Genomic DNA, 25,251 nt, shown 5'->3' with positions numbered 1-25,251 from the left:
ACAGGCTCCGGACGCGCAGGCTCAGCGGCCACGGCTCACGGGCCCAACCGCTCCGCGGCATGTGGGATCCTCCCAGACTGGGGCATGAACCCGCGCCCCCGACATCGACAGGCGGACTCTCAACCACTGCGCCACCAGGGAAGCCCAGTAAATATTTTTTAAATGTGCTCTTTACAGTAAAAATTCTCTTATGCAATCTCCATTTAAGAGATTACATTTAATAAGATAAATTATCTTAGATTCCCTATTTTCTCTGTAAAACGTTCTAACATTCACATTGACTGCTGGAAGATAAAACACCACTACTAAATATGACCACATACGTCAGTTCACACTAGTTGAGTTACATGCTTGCCAAGAATCAGCTGTGCTTATCCCCAAATGTGTTTATGTCATTTGTATTTGTTAATGTAATTATGTAAGTGACCTACATATTACATAAACCAAAAAGGAAAAAGGTTTTTTCCATGGAAACTGAGTTTACTGTTTTGGAAAGACAATACCTTATAAGTATGATTTATACAACGAAAACAACTCAGAACCCCAGCTGGGGAACTCCAACTCAAACAACATGCCTTGGTAAATGAGCAGGTATTTGTCTGTGCTAGGGTGAAATGAAGTACTTAAAGTACACATGTATGAGTATGTTGGAGATGCTGTTAGTAAAAAAACAAATCTCATGCCATTGCCATGAGGACAGCTTACCCTAAATAGCTTTTGTCTCCTCAGCTTGGACATCAGTATGAATACATGCAAAGCAGAACTGCCCTAACTGACTCACAGACCTGCAATGGGGCACAGAGCTGACCCAGCCAACTTGTTTGTTATAAGCCACTACAATTTTACGGTTGTTGCTTACATAACTGCTGACTGATACAACACTAAACAGGAAAAAATAAATATTAATAGCATATAAATTTATAGGAGCATATAGCTCCTATAAATCAGTGCAAAAAATTTTTAAATAAATAATGGGCATGAAATCAAAACGACTAATAAACCAATGAAAAGACGTTCCACATCACTAGTCATCAGGGAAATACAAAGTAAGGCAAAAATGAGGCATTACCTTTTAGATTATTTGATTGACAAGGTAAAAATCACTGACATGAACTAAGATTGGGAGTCAACAAGCACTCTCGGAAGGAGAGTAGATTGGTAGTGCCTTTTATGGAGGACTATCTGGCAGTATTTACCAAAATTAAATATGTCCAGTACATTTGACCCAGAGAATCCATTTGTAGGTAACTATCCAGCCTACGGAAACAATGGAACATGCACACAAAGATATTTTTAAAAGAATGTTCACAGTCGTACAGTTTGCAATAGTGAAAAACTGCAAACAGTAAAAACGTTAATAGGGCTTCAATTATTACTTACAGATTTATAATTTTTTGCAGCACCTAAAAACAATGAGGTAGATTCATATATAGTGACATATAGACAGAACCCTAAGATACACTATTAAATAGAGCAGTACTGCAGAAAATACATAATATGTGATCTTATTGTAAAAAATAAATATAGACATAGGTACATAGATATGTATAGAAAGAATTCTGTAGGGATATATGCCAAAATGTCAAGATAGTTTTGAATGAAAAAAGAAGCAGGAAGAGGGAGTTGGATAAAGGGGGAAAGAACTTTCACTTTTTACTATATACATTGATGTTATTTGAATTTTTTGAAAGAAGTTAGCAGTGTATTACTTGTACAATTAACAAATTATTAAAAACAAAGAGGAGACTTGCTAACTTTTAGATCAGAAAAGTCTCTCATCAATTCACCTACTGAATAACAGACTCATCATTTTTACCCTACATAGATAACGCGCAGTTAAAATTGGGGTAAAAAAGTAAACTACATCTTAAAATTCTGAAAGAAGTTGATGCTGAGAAGAAAGTTAAGAGGGAGAAAAGGAGACCTAATAATCTTTAAGCATCTAAAGTGATTATATGAATAGCTGTTTTCTATTTCAACTGAGAAAAGGCCCTTAGGGTGAGCCCATTCCCTTTTATTAGAGATTTGGGATATTCGGGAAAAATGTCCTGACTCTTCATGCTGTGAACAACTAGAACTGGTTAGCAAGAGAGGCAGAGGGATTAAATTCTCTGGATTTTTTTTTTTTTTAGTTACAGGTTTTAAGGAAAATTTTATCATTTATTTCTTGATGTGACTCACAGCTTTGCTACTAATTGGTATTTTTTTAATAAACGGTGATGAAAATGTTCAAAAAGTAATTATGACGATGGCTACACAGGCCTGTGAATATATTAACCAACTCTTTTAACCAACTCTGCGAACCGAGAAATGCAGAAGCTAACACCCCGCCCAGACCTACTGAATCATAATCTGCATTTTTAATAAGATTCCTCAAATGATCTGCATGCACACTAAAGTTTGAGAACTCCTTTACAGCCCTTACATCAGACATTTACATTTGTAACAGTCCATATGTCTTGAACATTAACAAGTGCATACTTCGGAATCGGTAAAAAGAAATATTTCATTTGATAACAAAACCTTTCTTTTTCATCCTTATAGATACTATTTCTGCTTTTCCAAATAACGAAAAAAGTAATACAATTTTTTAAGGCCTATATTCTTTCAAGGTGAAAGCCACACCAGTCCACATCACCTTCATTCACACAGTTCTTCTAATCATTAAAATGTAATAAAAGACTATGAGAGATGTAAGCTAAAATCCAAAAGAAATAGATAATAACTTCAATAAAGTGATCAAAAACTTTAATGATCTTTAAATTCTCAGGACTCAAGTAATTTCAATTCGGTTAGCCTGCTGTAATAAATCTCCCTACATGTTTCATACCAGTAGAAGTTGCTGATGATTTTACAAGATGAGGTGAGGAGAGTCTCATCTTTCATAAGAATCCCTGAAAATATCCTATAATGACACCCTGCAAGGAAGGTTTGTCCAAAATATCAGGATTGGGAATTATCCAATTCCAAAAGCATTTTTTTAACACTCAAGCAAGAAAAAGAAGTCAGGATAGCAACTGTGCTAATATTAGAGCTTGATGTTTTTGTGATAGAAGAAATCAACGTGATGAGCTCAGTTGCTCTCCATCATCTAATTCTGAATATCATTATTCTTCTGAACATGCCCAACGAGCTCAAAACCGTAAGAATTACATACTCCCATTTCAGTGAACAAACCTCTTCAGAAGCATTCCAGGGCAGCTTGGATTCAGAGGTCCTGGGCTGCCACAAGCAACTTATTCTCTAAGGCCTGAGAATCCAAAGCTATGTTCTTCTTTTATTTTAGGATGACAGGAACATGACAAACAGCCAGCACTCAGTCACCATCAAGGCCCCACCAGTACAAAGAGGCTTTGTGATTGACAAGAGAATATAAAAAAGGGAGGAGACCCACTTTTCCTTCCTCTAGGGAAGACTCCAGCTGAAATTTTAGAACTTAAAAGCGTCTCCCATTTAGACTAGTTCACCTTGCAGGTAAACACTTCCTGGTTCAGTGACTCAGTCACACATGAGAAACAGAATCTGCGCTGAAAATTGATAATGGTGGAAAAATATTGTTTTACTGTGAATTTCAGCTCAGGGCTGCTGTGATATACTTCCTCTTCTAGTAAGCTGTCACTGAACCAGTACAGCATGAAAAGTAGGCTTCATACATGGATATTTTATTTGACGTTTCAAGGATACATACTGGAATCAATCCAAATATTTCCAATTTTTGCTATCTGTAATTTTTTGAAAAAAAAATCTAGATTCGATCATGAAAAAGGAAAAACATGTATTAATTGAATATTAATATTTCCTTCCATGTCCTTTGATTCATTTCAATAAATTTCCATGACAAGAACAGTGATTTTGAAACACCTCCCCCAAAATAAACAGAAAATACAGCAAAATTCTTCTTCAAAATATAATCAATATCACTATATAATCAAATACAATCTATGAAATACATACTCAAAATATAGTAATCAGGTTGTGAACTGATGATTTATATTTCCAAAGACTGTAAATTTAACTTCCATTCAGACTCATTTGGAATGTATTAGCAGTGGACTTCATAGATATTTAAAGGGCATTCTGATGATCACAGTCTTTAAATGGCAATTGATGACTTTTCAGTTTGATCAGCAGTAATGCATTAGACTGATACTTAAGAATACATTCACTAAAAGCCTAAACATTTCAGATAAATAAATTTATCTCCATTTTTCAATCTTGTTTTTCTCCACCTAATAAGGACATTTGATATTATACCATGTCTGCAGATATTTCTGAAATTAGTCTTCGTTGGCAGTTCCATAAAACTTTTTTTAAACTGTACTTTTCAAATATTATTACCAAGTAAAAAACACCCTAACTCATAAGTATCAAAGACAAATTTCCGTCTTATTAGGACAATGTTGTAATAACAATCTCATATAAACTTGTGGCATCTACTGTAAGCTTCCTCATTACTTCCCTTCTAATTCTAAAGTGTAGTGTCTCAGAACTAAGAGTATGCATATTTTAAACGGCAGTTCTGACAATTCTGGAAAGAAAGCTGGCAAGCTTTGCGGTGCACTTGCCCGTCATTCTCCATGGGAACACTCCTTCAAATACACTTGAGAAGAAGTTAAGTTTCCTGGGGTTCTCTCTCAAGAAATGCCTATGTGCCCACAAAAACACAGCAGCATCCCTGAGATGTGGCAACCAGAGGAATGTTAAATGGTGATAACACAGAAACACCATGCCGCTGTGCAATAAAGATCTATTTCCAGATCAGAGTTTTGTAACAGCTTAATTGATATAATTCACATACAACTCACTATTTAAAGTGTATCATTCAATGACTTTTAATATATTCACAGGCCTGTGTAGCCATCGTCATAATTACTTTTTGAACATTTTCATCACCGTTTATAAAAAAAATACCAATTAGTAGTCATTCCCCATTCCCCAAAAGTCTCCTAGCCACAGGCAACACAAATCTACTTTCTATCTCTATGGATTTGCCTATTCTGGACATTTCATATAAATGGAATCAAACAATATGTGACCTTTACAGCTCAGAGTTAAAAACAACTGATCTTATTGAGAGTTTACAATGTGGCAGTCATTTAACACAGTAATCCCATGAGGTGGGTACTGTTATTATCCCCACTTTAAGATGAGAAACCTGAGGCACAGAGAGGCTGAGTACCTGACCCAATATCACAAAGAAGTTAGATGGAGAGGGTTTGAACCAACACAGTCTGGCTCAAGAGTGCATGCTTTTAACCAACTCTGCTACCTTAGACTGCCCCTTGATTAGCTCTAGGAAAACTCCAACAGTAGAAAATAATGGAAACAAAGAGTCAGGTGTGAAGAAAACAGTGAATTATAGCATTACTCATAACTAGTAAAACAAGGAATTAAACTTAACTGCTTCCAATCTGAGGGTATTTATTAGCAAAAGTCCAGTCTAAGAGCTTTCTATGATCAGTAATAAATGTCATTGTTATTCATGAAAATAAAACTGCAACAAGTTTTTGAAAGGCAGCTGACCACTTCTGACATGATTGTGTCCCATTAAGTTCTTACTTTAGTAGTTGCATTTTAAGTGCATACCATTTCTCCATACAATATTTCCCTTTGCCTTCTACTAAAATCAATAAACATTTATATATGTTAAAAATTTGAGAGCCATTTCTTTTTTTTTTTTTTTTTTGCGGTATGTGGGCCTCTCACTGTTATGGCCTCTCCCGTTGTGGAGCACAGGCTCCGGACGAGCAGGGAGAGCCATTTCTTTATCATAGCCCAAGTACCTCAAAGGCTAGCAGGCAAAAAGTGAAAACAGACTTGCCACAACTTTCATCCACAGATGGAGAACATTCACCCAACCGGCAGAATAATGTTCTCTCCTCAAAAAGAAACTCACATTACAGTCATGTGACCTGGTAATAAGCCTTGCATTCTTGGAGGAAGTGATTCACAACATTTATGAACCTATGTTTTCTCACCTTTTCTATTTGCTTAGAAGAAAGCAACAGTCCTAACATTCTCTTTACTTTCTCTTTTCATAGGACAGGTTTTGCATTTTTTAATAAGCTGACTGGTTTTGGGTGCCAACTACATTAGTACCTTGTTCCACCTGCATACATTTTCTGAGGAATATTGCTTTCACAAGCCCATGTCGACTCATTAAAAACTCACCTTTTAAGAATGACAATGAACTTAGGAAGCCAAAGGCATTAGATTTTTCTGCTTCCTACCTTTTCTATATATCAGTCCTCTTTCACTTAAACTGTGTGTCCAAGGCTTTCAAACAAAGCTTCAATTTCCTCTTAATCATTTATCATGATCTCTTCCAGATAAGTAGGTTTAACAATCTAGCCATAAATGTAGACATTTTGGACTGAATCTTAGACCATTTCTCTTTTCTTTCCCATTCTCCAACTTGTCAATCTCTCTTGCTTGTGCAACCTTCTCTTAACCACTTAGTCTCTCTTGTCTAAATAAGTAAATAGACAAAGAAAAGAAGGAATACAAAAGGAAAACCCTTAATCCTATTGCAACTTGCCCTATCTCCTCTCAAACTTTTTGAGTTTATTATACTCATTCTACTTCCACATCTCACACTTTTTTACATTTTCTTTTATTTATTTAAAAAAATTTTTCCCAAGCGTATTAAGAAATAATTGACAAATATAATTGTATTTTAAAATATACAACATGTCACATTTATTTCTCAATCTACTATCCCAACTCAACTACAGAAGTTTCTCTAGCAGGTTACCACTGATCACCAGGTTGCTAGAGCAAAGAAACAGCTCTTAACCCTCACCTTACTGCATATGTCTACAGCATTAACACTAAATATAATTTCATTCCTCAAGTTCTCTATTTTAATTAACTTTCTTTCCTAGTTTAAAAACAACAATCACTACTCGCAGCTCTATTTTTTTGCTAAGATAACAATCACCTTGCTAGGTGCTCACTTGTATTAGTCCAGTAGTTTTTCACATGGCTGGTTGTTACCCATTAGTGGATCGAAACAGCTTTTTAATACAATTTTTTTTTTTTTTAATTTGGCTGCAGTGGGTCTTCGTTGCTGTGCGTGGGCTTTCTCTAGTTGCGGCAAGCGGGGGCTACTCTTCGTTGCGGTGCGCAGGCTTCTCATTGCGGTGGCTTCTCCTGTTGTGGAGCACGGGCTCTAGGCGGGCGGGCTTCAGTAGTTATAGCACATGGGCTCAGTAGTTGTGGCTCGCCGGTTCTAGAGCGCGGGCTCAGCAGCTGTGGCGCACAGGCTTAGTTGCTCCGCGGCATGTGGGATCTTCCCGGACCAGGGCTCGAACCTGTGTCCCCTGCACTGGCAGGTGGACTCTTAATCACTGCACCACCAGGGAAGCCCGAAACAGCTTTTTAAATAAATGAAATAAATTAGAATAGAAAATATCCAAATGTATTACACGTAGGAAGGTTACATACTATTCTGGGAAATTTATGGGTCTGCATGAACAGTCACAATATAAAAGGTAGTTCTGGGACTTCCCTGGCGGTCCAGTGGTTTAAGACTCCATGCTTCCAATGCAGGTTCGATCCCTGGTCAGGGAACTAAGATCCTGCACGCTGCACGGCGTGGTCACAAAAAATAAAGGTAGTTCTTATTTTGGGTGACATCCAAAAAAGTTGGAAAGATGTTGCTTCTTATGTAATTCTCACAATCCTACCTATGAGGTCTATATAGCAATTTACACTTTTTAATAATGAAGAAGCTGAGGTATAGAGAAGTTGTATAATTTGTCCAACATCAAACTGCTAGTGTGACAATCAAGAATAGCCTCTACTGGGCTTCCCTGGTGGCGCAGTGGTTGAGAGTCCGCCTACCAATGCAGGGGACACGGGTTCGTGGCCCGGTCTGGGGAGATCCCACATGCCGCGGAGCGGCTGGGCCCGTGAGCCGCGGCCGCTGCGCCGGCGCGTCCAGAGCCTGTGCTCCGCAACGGGAGAGGCCACAGCAGTGAGAGGCCCGCGTACCGCAAATTTAAAAAAAAAAAAAGTTCTTTACTTTTTGTTATTTCAAAGATACAGTTCATGTAAACAGATTCAAGGACAATCATAAACGTCTTTCACTCGAGAACTATAGGTTGTCCAGCCGATAAATAGTGTCGTTTTCGTAAATTAAAAAACAACAACAACACTACATCCATATGCTGAGACTAATGAAATAGTTTACTATTTTTGCCTTCACAGAATAGCACAAATTCATGGAATAGCAGTCATCAATACTGTTCCTAAACATGTATTTAAAAATATATATGTATAAAGCACAACTACAATAAACTTTAATTTGCACTGGTTTCTAACTAAAAATCCAATGCTTTCCAATGTTTATGGCAGATTAAGGTAGGTCTATTGTGAATCAGTCATATATAGTCTGTAGATTATCTACTATGACAAGTCTGAGCCTTTCAATCTACATGTTTAAACAAACTGTTTGCTGCCTTTGCACAGGCAAGTGGAAAGAATTTATAACTAGGCACTCACTAAGATGGGATCAAAGTTGTCGTAATACACTTTATGATACTATTTTAAATTAAAGAAAAATGAAGCTCAATTATTTCATTTTTCTAAAATATTAGTGTTCTTCATACACAGATCACTAATGCTGAAAACAAAACCAGTAAAATAATGTTTAAAAGGGTTGCATGTTTCATTGTTTTTTTGTGAGCAGGATTAAGTATAACAGTTTTGTTGTAGTGTCTGTGTTATTGTTCTTTCCTTTGCTTCTCAATTAAAACAAAAAAGAGCTGGTGGTTCAAAACAAACTCATTTCTTTTCTCCACATGACTGTTGGGAAGATCCTAAGCAAGCCTGAATCAATAATTATGATGAATGCTTTTACTTAAAAAAGAAAAAAAATTAGGTTGCTTTACCCATAAATACACACTTGGAAGTAAAGAAATGTTTTAAAGAGATGCATTAGACAAAATATTCTATCAGCTTTTCAACTATGACTCCTGCTTGGCCTGAACTGATAGTGACAGACATGCCCTAAAGCGAAGCTGTGACAATAACATACAAAATAAAATGCTTAAACAAAGGAGGCAGAACTATTATGAAGAGTGCCCAATGGGGTTGAATGGAGAGCCTTTTTCTTTCAAAACACTCTTCAAAATATTGTACCCCAATTTATATCAATAGACAGCTGGATGGCTGGATGGCCAGATGGCTAAGAACTGGAACAAAAAACTGAAGAAAACTTTCTCTTCACATATTACCTTTCCTCCACCGAAGCCTCTGAAGTGTTCCCAGGATTCCATTTGAATATTAGCCAGATTTTTGGCATACAGATTAAAAATCAAGATCACCATGTATGAGACAATGTATGTGAAAAGAACTATACCTATAAAATAACTATTAAGAGCTATTAAGAGCTATGCAAAAGTAAGACATTTTCATTACACATTTTAATAACCATGGTTTCAATACTCTGAACGTTGTGTTGCTTTTTCAGTAAATTCATACTATAACCATCACATCCTATGTCACTTTTAGAAAATACTTATGAAACTACTGCCTCAAGTTCTTTCTTTAAAAAAAATTAAATTGGCACATTTTTCTCTCTATTGAAAGGGGGTTCTCATTTCCCTTTTTCCCATTTATGGGTTAGGATAAAAACACAAGTTGGGGTTTCCCTGGTGGCGCAGTGGTTGAGAGTCCGCCTGCCGATGCAGGGCACACGGGTTCGTGGCCCGGTCCGGGAAGATCCCACATGCCGCGGAGCAGCTGGGCCCGTGAGCCATGGCCGCTGAGCCTGCGCGTCCGGAGCCTGTGCTCCGCAACGGGAGAAGCCACAACAGTGAGAGGCCCGCGTACCGCAAAAAAAACAAAAACAAAAACAAAAACACAAGTTGACATTTCTAACATAAAATGTTTCCCTTATTCTCTTCTTAAAAAAGGTTACTATAAATGGAGTCATAGGGACAATATCATTTGATATTTACTGATCTAATTTTATGCAACTAGAATTAAAATAATTGTTAATAAATGGAATAAATGTGTCCTCAAATATCTATAATATATTTAAAATAAAGTTTGAATTTTAAAAATAAAATATTCTAATGGAATTAGACTTGCTAACTGCTATTGTTCATTCTAAACACTTGCTAGATATCAGACAAACATATAACATTGTTTTCTTCGGTTGCAGTACTTTATAAATGGTTTTATTTTACCATTTACCAAACCTCTTTTGTTGAGTTATTCAAACTAACTTCTGCCAGGAACACTAGGAATTTGGTGATAGTGCTTCTTTTTGGAGAAAAACAACCCCTTTCCTCAGAAAATTGAAAATGTTTATCTTGGCACTAAAACCTTGTATTGAGCCTTCTGGAAAGTATTTTAAATTGTTGTTTTTAACCTAGACTCTGTGACTGAAACAGGAAAAGGTTCCGTAGCTCTGCACCAAAATACATATTTATAGGGTTGATTTTCTTTCTACACCAAAAATACTAGTTTGATGGCAGCAGTTTTCAAAGTATAATATCCTAGGACCATGCCTAACATTGGGCATTATCACTATATTCAAGACAACTTGTTTTTTAAACCTCAAAAACTTCTGATGTCTAAGAAATGCTAAATGTTGATCAAATATGCTATAAGAGCTATATGGGAAGGACTGTTTCACTTAACTACCTGGTCTGTTAGGAATTTTCACACACAAAAAAAATTTTATTTCATACTGTACTTTCCTCCTGTGCATGCCAACAAAAGATATGTTTCTAAGTTTTTATCTTTTTTCTTTACATTTCTCCCACTAGGTATGCTTTAGCTTCAGATTAGACAGCATAAAGATAAATCCTTGAACTTTTTGCATTACCGTCCTAATAATGTGTCTGAATACAATTAAGAAATCTTTGGCCATTGATGAAATGAAAGAGTCATTGTTCTTAACTCCCCTACCAAACCCCTAAATTGCTAGAATATACGAAAGAGACTACAGGAGTTGTAAGGTGTATATGAAAGTATATTAAAAATGGTAGGTCATACAATTTCACAAAGACCCCCAGATAGCTGCAACGATTTTTCAGTCGCTAATAACTGACATAGAATACTATGCACTCCATCATGAATACGTCCTTCCCACCTTAAAAACTTCATCCATTTTTTTCCTTCTAACAGCTTGTCTGTCCTTTACAAGAAAAATTACAGCACCATCATCATTTTATACTTGCATATAACATTTTTTATAGTTAAAGGAAGTTCAAATTATATCATTGTGCTTATCAAGTATTTATTAGAATGTTCTGACAGGAAATTAGTTGTTTAAACATTCTGCTATGGTTGAATTGCCTTATTTAGGTTAAACAAAAAAAGATAAAGATATCTACTAAATATATCTTACTAAAATCCATAACTGTTTTTGTCAATCAAGTGCAATTTTTTTTTTTTTTTTCCCAGTACGCGGGCCCCTCACTGTTGTGGCTTCTCCCGTTGCGGAGGCACAGGCTCCGGACGCACAGGCTCAGCGGCCCTGACTCACAGGCCCAGCCACTCCGCGGCATGTGGGATCTTCCCGGACCGGGGCATGAACCCGCGTCCCCTGCATCGGCAGGCGGACTCAACCACTGCGCCACCAGGGAAGCCCTCAAGTGCAAATTTTAATTTTAAAAGCCTAGAACTTCCTGCTGTGATTGAATTCTGCCTATATCCAGAAAAATCAAGAAAGAGTCTACTCAAATGAGTGTAATAAGAGTGAAACAAATAGGAATTACTGGTATTAAAGAAAATGACGATAATGAAGGAGTGGGCTCTTCCTAATCAAAAATCCAACTCCCATACTGTTGTGTTTCTATGATAATGACAGGCACCATTTTTACTGGCATTAAAATTCTGAGCCATCCTAACACTCCCCCACATTCCTCAGAGTCTCAGTATCAACAAAAAATGCAACTCTGACATAATGGACTAACTTGATATTTTACAGACAGTGATTAGTATGCTAGGTTACGTTCATAAAAGACTTAGATTAAGCCCTACCATCACTTTTTTCTCATTTAAATTTAAAATGTTAAAATAAAATAAATTTAAAATGTTGATTGTTTTATAAGGTGAGCGAAGAATATCTAAAATCAGGTCCACAATAAATAGAAATTCACCTTTCAAGATCTGAGGACTATTAATTTACATATTCAGTTTTCCAAGATGAACTTATAAGCATAATGTGAAAAATCACATCTTCCTTCCCTCTCTTTCTCTATTCACTAAGGAGCAGTGACTTATCTCTAACCACTCTAGAAAATAAAACAAAGCAAACAAAAATTCATGTCACTTGTGGGGCATAATAATTTAGAAAACACTTTAGTTACACGACTGATTTAAAAATTACAAAGGAAGAGTATTTTTTTCTATTAAAATAAATAGGTATAACAGAACATACCTGAAAAAGAACATGTACATGGCAGCTGTGATGCAGAATAAAAGGACCTATAACAAGGAGAAAATACATTACTTACAAAAGAATACTGACATCATCATTTGTGTGTCTTAGAAAGCAAAATACCCACTATTAAATCTTGTACCTCAAACAATTAAAAGATGTACGAAGCTAGTCATACACATATCACATTCTCTACCTTTCAAATAAGTCATATCAAGGCAATAATAAGTCTGTATATTTATACACAAATATAAATAAATAAAATTATAAACATTATATATGTATGTGTGTAAATTATAAACATTATATAATATGTATGTGTGTACATAAATATATATATAACACTAAATATATATATATATATATATATATATATATGTATGTATGTATGTATGTATGTATGTATGTATGTATATAGGCTGGGTAGAGGGTAACAGGGTTCAAAAAGGAATAGCCTATTTAAAAAATTGTATCTAAGAATTCCTCAAGAAGCAAGTAACCTAAGAACAGAGACAATGGCTTTTAAATAGTGAAGTCAGCAGAAAAATCATAAAGCTTATTAACTATTATATCAAGATGACCAGACTTTTAAAATATAAAACACAGCCCAGTTGTCAACCAATTGTAATCAATAAGAAAAGCTCCTAAAAATACAATCATCCTGTATGGGATATAGACTCCCTATAAAAAAATTAATTCCTCTAAAAGCAAGCATCAGAACACACAATAAATCTGGATTAAAGAAGCTTCCCTAGAACACGTCATATGAAACACAAAGTATATTACTAAGATGTATATGGAAAGAATCCAAACCCAAGTCCTGACCAAAAGCTTAGTTATGCCAACAAAATGGATCTCCATAAAATTGTTTTAAATCAGTAAAACGGAAGTTGTAAACTGTGTTCTTATGTTAACAATAAGAGTGTAAATTAAACACAAGGATTGTCAATGGCCTCACATCATAGACAAATGACAAATGAACAATCTTCAACTATTAAAAACTGACCACAAGGAACCACGAAAACAAAAATGGTACAAAATAGTGTTTAGCTATTTCCAACACAATTTCTAGTTGACTTAAGCAAAGTATAATAGTTTTGCTATTACAAATTGAGCTTGATAGGTTTGCCACCTTGGCTTAAGATAAGCATTATAAATACAATCTGAATGACTTAGAAATATATAAACCTACCAACCCAAAAGAGGATGGGCATCACACTCCCTGGCTTCAAACTACATTTCAAAGCTGTAGTAATCAAAACAGTATGGTATTGGCATATAAACAGAATAGAGAATGATACAGAATAAAAGAGCCCAGAAATAAACCCATGCATATACGGTCAATTGATTTATAATAAAGGAGCCATGACTATACAATGGGGATAGAACAGTCTCTTCAAAAAATGGTACTGGGAAAATAGGATGGCCACATGCAGAAGAAGGAAATTGGACCACTGTCTTACAGCACACACAAAAAGTAACTCAAAATGGATTAAAGACTTGAATGTAAGGCCTGAAACCATAAAACTCCTAGAAGAAAACACAGTTGGTAAGCATGGGTCATGGTGATTTTTTAAAATCTTACACCAAAAACAAAAGGAACAAAAGCAAAAATAAAGTGCGATATCAAATTAAAAAGCTCTACACAGCAAAGGAAACAATCAACAAGATGAAAAGGCAACCTACTGAATGGGAGAAAATAATTACAAATGACATATCGGATAAGGGGTTAATATCCAAAATATATAAAGAACTCATACAACTCAACAGCAAAAGAACAAACATTCTGATTTTAAAATGGGCAGATCTAAATTCTTCCAAAGAAGACATATGATGGCCAACAGGTTCATGAAAAGATGCTCAGAATCAGAGAAATGCAAATTAAAACCACAATATAATATCACCTCACACTTGTTAGAATGGCTATTATCAAAGAGACTAGAAATAACAAGTGTTGGTGAGGATATGGAGAAAAGGGAACCCTTGTGCACTGTTGGCGGGAATGTAACTTGGTGCAGCCACTATGGAAAACAGTATGGAGGCTCCTCAAAAAAAGTAAAAATAGAACTACCATATGATCCAGCAATTCCACTTCTGAGTATTTATCCGAAGAATTCAATGAAAACACTAACTCAAAAAGATACATGAAGCATTATTTACAGTAGCCAAGATATGGAAACAACCTAAGTGTCCACCAATGGATGAATGAATAAATAAATTGTGGTGCACACACACACACACACACACACACACACACACAGAGAGAGAGAGAGAGAGAGAGAATATTATTCAGCCATAAAAGGAGTGAAATCTTGCCATTTGCAACAACATGGATGAACCTCGAGGGTACTAAACTGACTTATTTTATTCAGTCAGAGAAAGACAAATACCATACAATCACTCTGATATGTGGAATGTGAAGAAGGAGGAAGAAGAGAGAAGGGATAAGGAAGAAAGAAGGAAGAAGGAGAAAAAGAAACCAAACTCACAGATACAGAGAACAGAGTAGTGGTTGCAGGCAGCAGGGGAGTGATGGATAGGAGAAATGGGGGAGCTGCATGTTTTTTTAGTTTAAATAAATTGAGTTTTTAAAAAAAGGATGGGTATCAATTACTATAAAACAAATACTACTTTTAATAATTTCTTATATAAAACATATAAAATCTTTCTTTATATACAAAGTATATAAAATCTAATAGGGACTTCCCTCATGGAGCAGTGGTTAAGAATCCACCAGCCAATGCAGGGGACACGGGTTCAATCCCTGGTCCAGGAAGACCCCACGTGCTGCAGAGCAGCTAAGCCCATGAGCCACAACTACTGAGCCTGCACTCTAGAGCCCGTGAGCCACAACTACGGAAAGCCGAGTGCCACAACTACTGAAGCCCACATGCCTAGAGCCCATGCTCCCAACAAGAGAAGCCACCGCAATGAGAAGCCCACGCACCGCAATGAAGGGTAGCCCCTGCTCGCCACAACTAGAGAAAGCCCGCGTGCAGCAACAAAGACCCAACGCAACCATAAATAAATAAATTTCTTTTTAAAAATCTAATAAACATGCACACCCTCTCCTCCTCTCCTCTCTCCTTCTTTTCCTCTCCCATTCTCTCGCGCCTTCAAAAATACCCTATGCATGATGCATAAGGTTCATATCACTATTTTGAAAATGTAACTTAAAGCATAAGGAATAATTTTCATTTACTGACTAATCAATTATAAAGTCCAAGTGAGAGGGGCTTCCCGGGTGGCGCAGTGGTTGAGAGTCCGCCTGCCGATGCAGGGGACACGGGTTCGTGCCCCGTTCTGGGAAGATCCCACATGCCGCGGAGCGGCTGGGCCCGTGAGCCATGGCCGCTGAGCCTGCGCGTCCGGAGCCTGTGCTACGCAACGGGAGAGGCCACAACAGTGAGAGGCCCGCGTACAGCAAAAAAAAAAAAAAAAAAAAGTCCAAATGAGTTTGTTTACTGGCTATTATGTGCCAGCCAATGCTCCAGATCACAAAACTCAGTTTTTATTTTCCTCTCCTTGTATCCCCTTTGGGCAATGCCAACCTTCCCAATGTTTCAATGTTTCATTCTTTCCCTGCACTAGTCATTATTCCCCTCGCAGACTCCACTCACAAACCTCTCTAGAAGTGTCCCAAAAATCTTTCCCACACTCTCTACTTTCTTCAAAGAAAACTCCAAAGTCCGTTTCCCTCAAAATGTTACTATGCTCTATCCTCATATGCTAAACCGATCTGTGCTCGTATTAAACTAACGATTATCTTTACAAATAATACCTTTGAAACTGGGAAAGAGCATAATGCTTAAAAACTCAAGCTCTAGAATAAGGCAAATACAGGTTTGAATCTAATTTTATGTGACTTCTGATGCTTTATATAATTTCCCTAAGCCTTAGATCCCTTATCACTAAAGTGAGTATATTACCTCACTTTGAATTGTTGGGAAGATTAAATGAGAAGATGCTGCAAAGTGTCAGGCATTCGGCAGATTGTTTTTATTTTGTTTTGTTATTCATGGAAGTGATCTAGATATAAAAACCTCACCCAGAGATAGAAGCTTGGAAAAAAGTTTGTTTTTAAACAGGTAGACCTTTAGAAATCTCTCAAATTACCAATATTTGGAGCTCACCTCTTTTATAGAGCGGAGATTTAAGATACGAAAATCTGTGCAAGCAGGGGGAAACATGTAAGGGATATTAAAGTACAATTGATCAACTCGTTCAAGAAATATTTACTGAACACATACTATGTGCCAGGCACTATTCTAAAACTTACAACAGTATACAAAATGGACAAAGTCCTTGCCCTCCTGGAACTTATCTTCTAGTGAGGTAAGAGAAGATATTGAAATAGTATGTCAGACAGTGATGAGTTTTGGAGCAAAACAAAGCAGGATAAGGAAATAAAATGCAGGCAAGTAGGGGTGGTTGTTTTATACAAAGTGATCAAGGAAGCACAGACTTGTTAGTAGAGACACTGAGGAGATGAGGGATAAACGAGAGGACCATATCAACAGAACCAATGGAAAATTTTTGAATTTTATTCTGAAAGATGGTCAGTATTATGGCAAAGATGCTAAAGAAAGGATTTCATTTTTAGTAACATACAGTTTTCAAAGTTTTTTAAACTAATTATGCTAATTTCTTAAACACTGTAACTTCAACAGAGTGCTTTTCCAAATAAATGTAAATCTGCAATTAAATAATGAAGAAGATTTTCTCTGTGTTTCAAATTACAGAATTTTAGAGCTAAAAGGACCTTCAGATAATATATTTTTTCATATTAGGAAACTTAGATCCTTAGAAGGTAAGTGATATATCCATGTTCTACCCTGTTAGTTGTATCTTGCATTTCCTCTATTAAACAAATACTGGTCAAATGTTTACTCTGTACCTGCTCCATAAAGAAGATATTTAAATACAATTCTAACCCTTAAGGAACTTACAGAATACTGCTCCACAGTCTAATTCTGTAGCTACTCTTTATATGTGTGGCTACTTAAAATTTTTTATAGCTTTATTGAGGTATAATTAACACATTTAATGTATACAATTTTGTTAGTTTTGACATAGGTATATATCTTTAAAATCATCAACATAATCAAGATAATGAACATATCATTATCAATAACATATAGCATTCCCGTATTATTATTTTAATACTTGTAGAATCTGTAGTGATGTCACCTCTCTCATTCCCACTACTGGCCGTTTGTATCCTATTTTCTTGATTAGTCTGAGTATAGACTTATTAACTGTATCGATTTTAGCAAAGAATGAGCTTTTGTTTAATTGATTTTCTCTATTTTTCTGTTTTCTACCTCATTAATTTCAATTTAATCTTTACTAATTCCTTTTTTCTGTTTGCTTTGGTGTTTTCCCCTAGTTTCTTAAAGGTAGGAATTTAGGCCATTGGTTTAACATATTTTTCTTTTTCAATATAGATGTACAATGTTATAAATTTCCCCCTAGATCTGCTGTGTGTCCTAATTTTAATAAGTTGGGAATTCATTTTTGTTCCATTCAAAATACTTTCTAATTTCTGATTTTGCTCCCTTCTATGATCCATGACTTAATTAGAAGTGTGTTATTTGGCTTCCAAATACTTGGGGATTTTCAGCTATCATTCTGTTGTTACTGACTTATTTATTCTATTATGGTCAGAAAATACTTTATATGTATGACTTGATTATTTCCAGATTTATCAAAACTTACTTCATATCCCAGAATATGTTCCATATGTTTGGTAAATAGCCCATGTACATTTTTTTAAAAATGTGAATTCAACTGTTCCTGGGCAGAGGGTCAAGCTGCTTGACAGTGTTGTTCCAATCTTCTAAATCTTTATTGATTTGTCTATTTGTTCAATCAATTATTGAAAGAAGCTATCAAAATATCCTGCTGTATTTATGGAGGTATCTCCACAATCTCTCCTCACAGCTCTATCAGTTTTTCCTTGGCGTATTTTGAAGTTCTGCTACTAGGGACATAAACATTTAGAATTACATCTTCCTTACCATGATGAAATTACCTTCTTTATCTCTGATGACAGTCTTTAATCTGAAATCTATTTTATCTGACAGTAACTTCTGATTACTGTTAGTTTTCCATTCTTTTACTTTTAACTGATTTGGTATTTATATTTGAAGTTCACTGCCTGCAGGCATCATATTGCTGTTTCTTGCTTTTGTATCATATCTGAAAATCCCCATCTCTTCATTTGGTATATTTAGATTGTTTACATTTAATGCGATTATTGGTAAGTTCAGAATTAAATCTATCACCTTGCTATTTATTTTTCTATAGTTTCTTGTTTTTCTTCCTTTCTGCCTTTTTTGAATCAACTCAGTTTCTTTAATGATTCCATCCTCTCTCCTTTGTTGGCTTCTTTGTTTAAAGGGTTTATAGTAAACACCTTTAAATTGATAGGCTCCACTCAAGTGATATTATACCACTAAACATACAATATGGACTGTTACTATAGTATACCTTCCATTTCTCCCCCACCCCAACTTCTGTGCTATTGTTGTCACCTAGTATACTTTTATCTATATTATGAAACCACTATATTTTAAACATTTTTTCTTAAAAATGTATGTCAAAAAAGTTTTGACCTTTGTTTTGAAAGCTATTTTTGCTGGGTATCAATTACTAGGTTGATGGATCATTTTATTTCAGTATTTGGCTCAATGAGTACCACTTCAAATGTCTTCTTACAATTTGATTATGAGGTGCCTTGGAGTACTCTCCTTCATGTTTCTTTTAAAACGGTTTCATTAAGTTTCTTGGATCTGTGGGTTTATAATTTCCATCAAATTTGAAATTTTTTCAACCATAATTACATCAAATATATTTTCTTCTCTCTCCCCTTCCCCTTTGGGAACTCCAATTAATATATAGTAGGTCACCTGAAGTTGTCCCATAACTCACTAATGCTCTCTTTATTTTGTAAAAAAAAATATTCTCTTTATTCTGTGCTTCATTTTGGATCATTTCTATTATTAGGTCTTCAAGTTCACTAATATTTTCTTCTGTAACGTATATGTCATTAATGCCACTCAGTACATTTTCCATCTTACACACTCCAATTATCATCGTTAGAAGCTTGATTTGGATTTTCCCCCCCTGTTTTCCATGTCTCTAACTCTTCTGAAACTACGGAATTCACTTGTAACAACGCTTTTTTAATGTCTTTGCCTGCTAATTCTAACAGCTTTGTCAGTTTTGATTTGGTTTAAACTGACTGATTATCTCCTCATTATGGGTCAAATTTTCTTGTTTCTTATTGCATGCCTGGTAATTTTTATTGGATATCAGACATTCTGAATTTTACCTTGGTGGATGCTGGATATTTTTGTATGCCCGTAAATCTTGAGTTTTGTTCTGGGTCACAGTTATTTAGAAACAGTCTGATCCTTTAAGGACTTGCTTTTAAGATATTTTAGGAGGGAGTGAAGTAGTGCTCAACTTAGGGCTAATTATTCCCCACGGCTGAGATAAGACCCTTATGTGTACTCTCCCCAGTGCCACATGAATCTTGAGATTTTCCAGTCTGGCTGATAGGAACAGACACTACTCCTGCTGCTGCTTGAGTGCCAGCACTCAATTAAGCACCTCTAACCCTTTCAGGTCATTCTTTCTTTGACCTGGGGTATCTTCCTCATGTGCATGCCCTAATCAGTAAACAGCTGAATGCTTTCCTCTCTAGTCTTCGGTGGACTCCATCCAGCATGGCTCCCCTCTCACTCTCCACTCTTGTTTCTTCAACTCAGAAAGTCCTCTAGACTTTGCATGAATGTCTCCTCTTTGATCCAAGCCTGGAAATTTTCTCAAGGCAGTAAGCTAGCATAATCATAGACTCATTTCATTTGTTTCCCATTCTCAGGGATCTCTGCCCTTCAGTGTCTAATTCCAGGATTGTAAAACCATTGTTTTATAAGTTTTGCCCACATTTTGGCTGTTTCAGTTGGAAAGGTAAGGATTACCTTTATTATGTCATAGCCAGAAGTAGAATGTGATTATTTAAATTTAAATTAATTTAAAAAAATAATATTAAATTCAGTTCCTTATCCACACTAGCCATATTTCATATAATCAACAGCCATATGTGGTAGTGGATACAATAATGGACAAGCAGATATAGAATATCTCCATAATTGCAAAAGGTTCTATTAGACCTGTGTGGCCAGTAAATGACATTTTCACTGTGCATTGTGATAATGTTATTACACTTATATTCTAACTTTAGCTATAAAGTATACATCTGAACACATCTATTTTTATACTTTACATTTTTATGTCTAAAGCAACACATAAAATAATCATACCACAGTTTACTCATTTGTGGAAACAATACAATGTTATCTATTACATATATTGAAAGCATTAAATGAGATAACATACATAAAGTCTAATAGAGTGACTAGTACATCACAGATGCTCAAGAAATGGTAACTACTGACAAAAAATAATTTCTCTGTAATTCCCTCCCATTTCACAACCATTGCACAATACACTTAAACAGGATAAGTAATTTTGAAATTGTTATTTTCACTTTGATTTTTAATTTTTTTTTAATTCAAAAAGTAATGAAGGGCATGCTACAACATGAATGAACTTCAGAAGCACTAAGTGAAGGAAGCTAGTTACAAAAGACCACATGTTGTATGATACCATTTATCTGAAATTCTAGAATAGACAAATCTCCTTACAGAAAGTAGAATGATGGATGTCTAGAGCTAGAGGAGTGAGGGATAATAGGGAGTTTGCTCATTGTATAAGGTTTCTTCAGGGGGCAATGAAAATGTTCCAAAATTAGACTGTATGGATATGTGCACAATTTTGTAAATATAATTGACATTTTGAACTGGTAAATTTTAGAGCATGTAAATTACTTCTCAAAAACACTTAAAACTGGCTTTTTACAAATTAATACATGTACATGATAGAAACAAAAATTCAAAGTGAATGATAAAAATACAATGAAAGGAAAGTTCCCTTCTATCCAGATCTCTGGTATTCTGTATAGAATTCTGTATGTGTGTGCGTACATTTGTACAAAGATACATGCCAAATAAAGACATTGTTTTATACTTTTCTTTTAAATTTTACACACACATATTTATTTAAACAGTCTATGAATAGAGTGGATGCTACATATATTGAATACTAAAGTATACTTTGTAAACTTGCATACCTATATCTCTGGAGGTAAATTCTTAAAACTGAATTCTCTGTATCAAGGGATAGGTACATTTTTAATTTTGATACACTACCATCAATAGTATATCAAAGTAGCCATATCCTTACATGAGCTGTTTCCCTATGTCCACAAAAACTGTGTTTTATCAAACTGTTTTATCCTTGCCAATGTGGTGGATGAAAGAAATGATATATTATAGCTGCATTCTTCTTATGAGTGAAATTGAGCCGCACAGGTTTATAAACGTTTTTGTTTGTTTTTTGGTCAGTTGGTTTAACCACTTTTTCATATCCTTTGTCTATTTTTGGTTTGTGAATCTTTTAGAAACCATTTTTATTTTTTGAAACTGAGTATACTTATGTGAAAACATAGAATTAATTTCATTATTATCTATTTGCACCAAGAATATGGGTGGTTAAATAAAAGTCATCATGTAATGGAAATCTCATAATGTACTAAACCAAAAGAACATTTTAAGCCAAGTGTACAGAAAGTGTAACAAATAATGAGAAAGTAAAGTTCATTCAGCTGAAAAATACTGTTTTCTCTGGAATGACTTTTCAGGAAGTGATAGATTTACAATACATGGATTCCTGTTAGAGAGCTTACAAAACTTTCAGGGAAAAACTGTACTATGGTTGTCATCACTATGTCATGCAGAATTATATGAAAACTATCCCTGTCAAACGCTCTAACAAAGAAACAATATCACCATATATGAATACTTTGAAAACCTAAGAATAACCAGAAATATAAAAAATGTGACTACGACCTGGTAAAGAAGGCTGTTTTTACCATCTAAGCCTCAAAATGGTTAAAACACATATCCTCAAGTCATTTTAAAGTCTACTAGAGACCTAAACAGATGGTGCATTTAACTACTTCCTACGACAGAAATCTTCTGCTTTTCTTTAACATACTCAATTAAATGTTCTTTAACCCTGCTCAGTGCCTTTGACCACTCCTGCTTGAGTGTGTCCAAAGACAATGATGCTCTTTGCTGCCTGGCCTTCATTACTCATCAAGTCTGTTTCCTCCCCATATTCACTGAGCCCCCTTCCTTCCATTATGCAAATAAATACTGAAATCTTGTCTCTGTTTTCTGGAAAAGAAGCAATAGATTTCTCCTTGCTCCATGCGTACTTCATTCATATTTTAGCCATCTATCCATCCACCCCTTCATAAAAAGTTATCTGGTATCTATGTGTTACTAACACTTTGTGCCTGAGCAAAGTCAAAAGGAAAGAGATACAGAGGTAAATAAGCTCCAGACTATCAAGAGACCACATGATCTTCAAGCAAAACAGAACAAACAAGGAACCACAGGTTCCTACCTTTGTTTATAAATTTATTTCAGTACTTGCTATATTGCCAGTGTGCTAGGGTAACAAAACTAGATAATATTGATTCTTGTTGCCCTTATGAGGTCTAGCAGAAATGCAGGCATATTAACAAATCATCCCAATACAACATGCTAGGACAGAACATTTACACCTCACCCTACAAGAGGTAGTCACCAAAACATCTAATTATATTATTATTTTAATTACTCAGTATATATTTAGACAAAGCTTTTTTGGTTGTCTGTATACCTTTATGTCTCCACCAGAAGTTACTTAGAACACAAAGTTCCCAAGAGCAATCTCTATTTCATCTATTTCCATATGTGGACAGATTCTTGATATACTATATAAGGTTTTTGATAATAATGTTAATTTCTATTTATAGCAACCATCTTTCAAAAAACTAAATTGTACTCCCATTCGTATACTTTGTAAAGGCTGAACTTTAGACTCTATAAGCATTTTCGACTTCTGAAAACACAGACCATTACGTGGCCTCTTGGGGAAGTCATTCTCACTGGACCAATAAGTGTTATCACAATTTGCAATGTATATATTTTGCTTTGAACACACAACAGATCATTATCATAATATTAATTTGCTTTTAAAAATGCATCGTTTTTGAGCAGTGGAATTCTTAAGTTAAATAACTATGCATTGTTTTATAATTTCTAAAAATCCTTATACAATTCTAATCTCACATAATATACAGTACATCTTTATAATCTGTCCCTTTGTTTTGGATTAGCCGTTTTGCTTACTGAGTTTTTGGGTTTTTTTTAAGTTTCCCTTCCTTGACAAAAAAACTACGGGAAAAGTACAAAACACCTTATGGGGAATTTAGGGCCACAAACACCAGGCTATTAGTAAGGAAGAAGTCTGAGGTCTCCAGATTAAGACTATAAACTTGATCAAGTCACTTCCATTCTTTGAGCCTTAAGCTTTTTATCTCTAAGAGAAGTTAGATCAATCTCTAGGATCCTTCAGAACTCTAAAATTCTGTAATTCCATGAGTCAAACTTTTTCAGTGTACAACAAAATTATTTCAAAGCAAACTGTCACTAATATATAATGAGACAAATCTCAAGAGTATATGTATATACTCTCATATGTATAAGCAAATGAGAGCATTTTCTCTGATGGAACTGAATGTGAGGAATTATATTAAATATATCAACAACTTGGTCCTAGTCTCTTCCTTGCACTGCTCATTGTTCTTGATTTATACCTTCAAGGTCAGCAAACAAAGTCTGGCAATATATTAACCTTGAAGTTTTCCAGTTGTAGAAACAGCTATGTTAGATAGTGGCTGGGAATTACAGCTTATATGAGGTCCTGTCCTTTTATGGTTAGTAGGTAAGCTGTATTTTGTCTTCCATAAAAGTGAAAGGATTTAAAGTATATAACTATAGAAAATTTCAGTATGTAGTAACTAATATAACCTGTAAATTACATTCCTTATTACAACACAATTCTAATTCCGCTGGCAAATTAAAAAAAAAAATCACAGCTTTAAATTACAACTCACTATTTAAAGGACTACAGATAAGGGTTTACACATGAAAAGAAATCAGTCTTTATTAAAAATTTAAAAGAAAATTTAATGGTCAAGTGAAAATCACCACATGAATTCATTCATGGAACAAAATACTCACTGAAGTACGTTCTCTGAACTGGAACTATAAAAACCAACTAGACATTATCACCAAACACACACAGCACTTTATTTACATCTCTCTTATTATCATGTAAAGGAAATGCAGTTATTAGAAGTAAAGGTTGTCCAATGACTTATATTTAAAAGTTATCGAGATATTCAGCTGCTTCTTTTCTTTCCCATACCCATCTCTCTATTTTATGGTCAATTAGTTGGTCATTAAAAGTCATTAAAAATGCAAATCAAAACAAACAAGAAAGGAAATAAATATGTAAAGGAAGAGCAAGGAGCCAAAAAGAAACCATAGGAGAGTTTAAAGTCAAAGGTAAATCAAAAAAATAAAAAGGGCCAGAAAACATAGAGAAAGAGGAAAGTAGAGGATTAAACTAGATAATGAACTACTATTGACTAACACTGCCAGGCACTGTATATTTTTAAAAATATTACCGCTAGGGCTTCCCTGGTGGCGCAGTGGTTGAGAGTCCGCCTGCTGATGCAGGGGACGCGGGTTCGTGCCCCGGTCTGGGAAGATCCCACGTGCCGCGGAGTGGCTGGGCCCGTGAGCCATGGCCGCTGAGCCTGCGCGTCCGGAGCCTGTGCTCCGCAACGGGAGAGGCCACAGCAGTGAGAGGCCCGCGTACCGCAA

At 35.4% G+C, this 25,251-nt stretch overlaps 1 protein-coding gene across 2 annotated transcripts in view; it reads right to left on the bottom strand.

Annotated features, from left to right (window-relative positions):
- The window catches only part of TMEM135 (transmembrane protein 135), a 243,075-nt gene that overhangs the window by 61,750 nt on the left and 156,074 nt on the right, over positions 1 to 25,251 (bottom strand). For both annotated transcript variants that reach the window (XM_007448843.1, XM_007448842.1), the window contains one exon: positions 12,401 to 12,447. In XM_007448843.1, coding sequence (XP_007448905.1) covers positions 12,401 to 12,447 — 47 coding nt within the window. The remainder of the gene's footprint in view (positions 1 to 12,400; positions 12,448 to 25,251) is intronic.

Source organism: Lipotes vexillifer, unplaced genomic scaffold (genome assembly GCF_000442215.2).
Source record: "Lipotes vexillifer unplaced genomic scaffold, Lipotes_vexillifer_v1.1 scaffold771, whole genome shotgun sequence".
Classification (NCBI taxonomy): Eukaryota; Metazoa; Chordata; class Mammalia; order Artiodactyla; family Lipotidae; genus Lipotes; species Lipotes vexillifer.
Note: the sequence above shows the minus strand (reverse complement) of the source record. Positions and strands in the feature narration are given on the sequence as shown.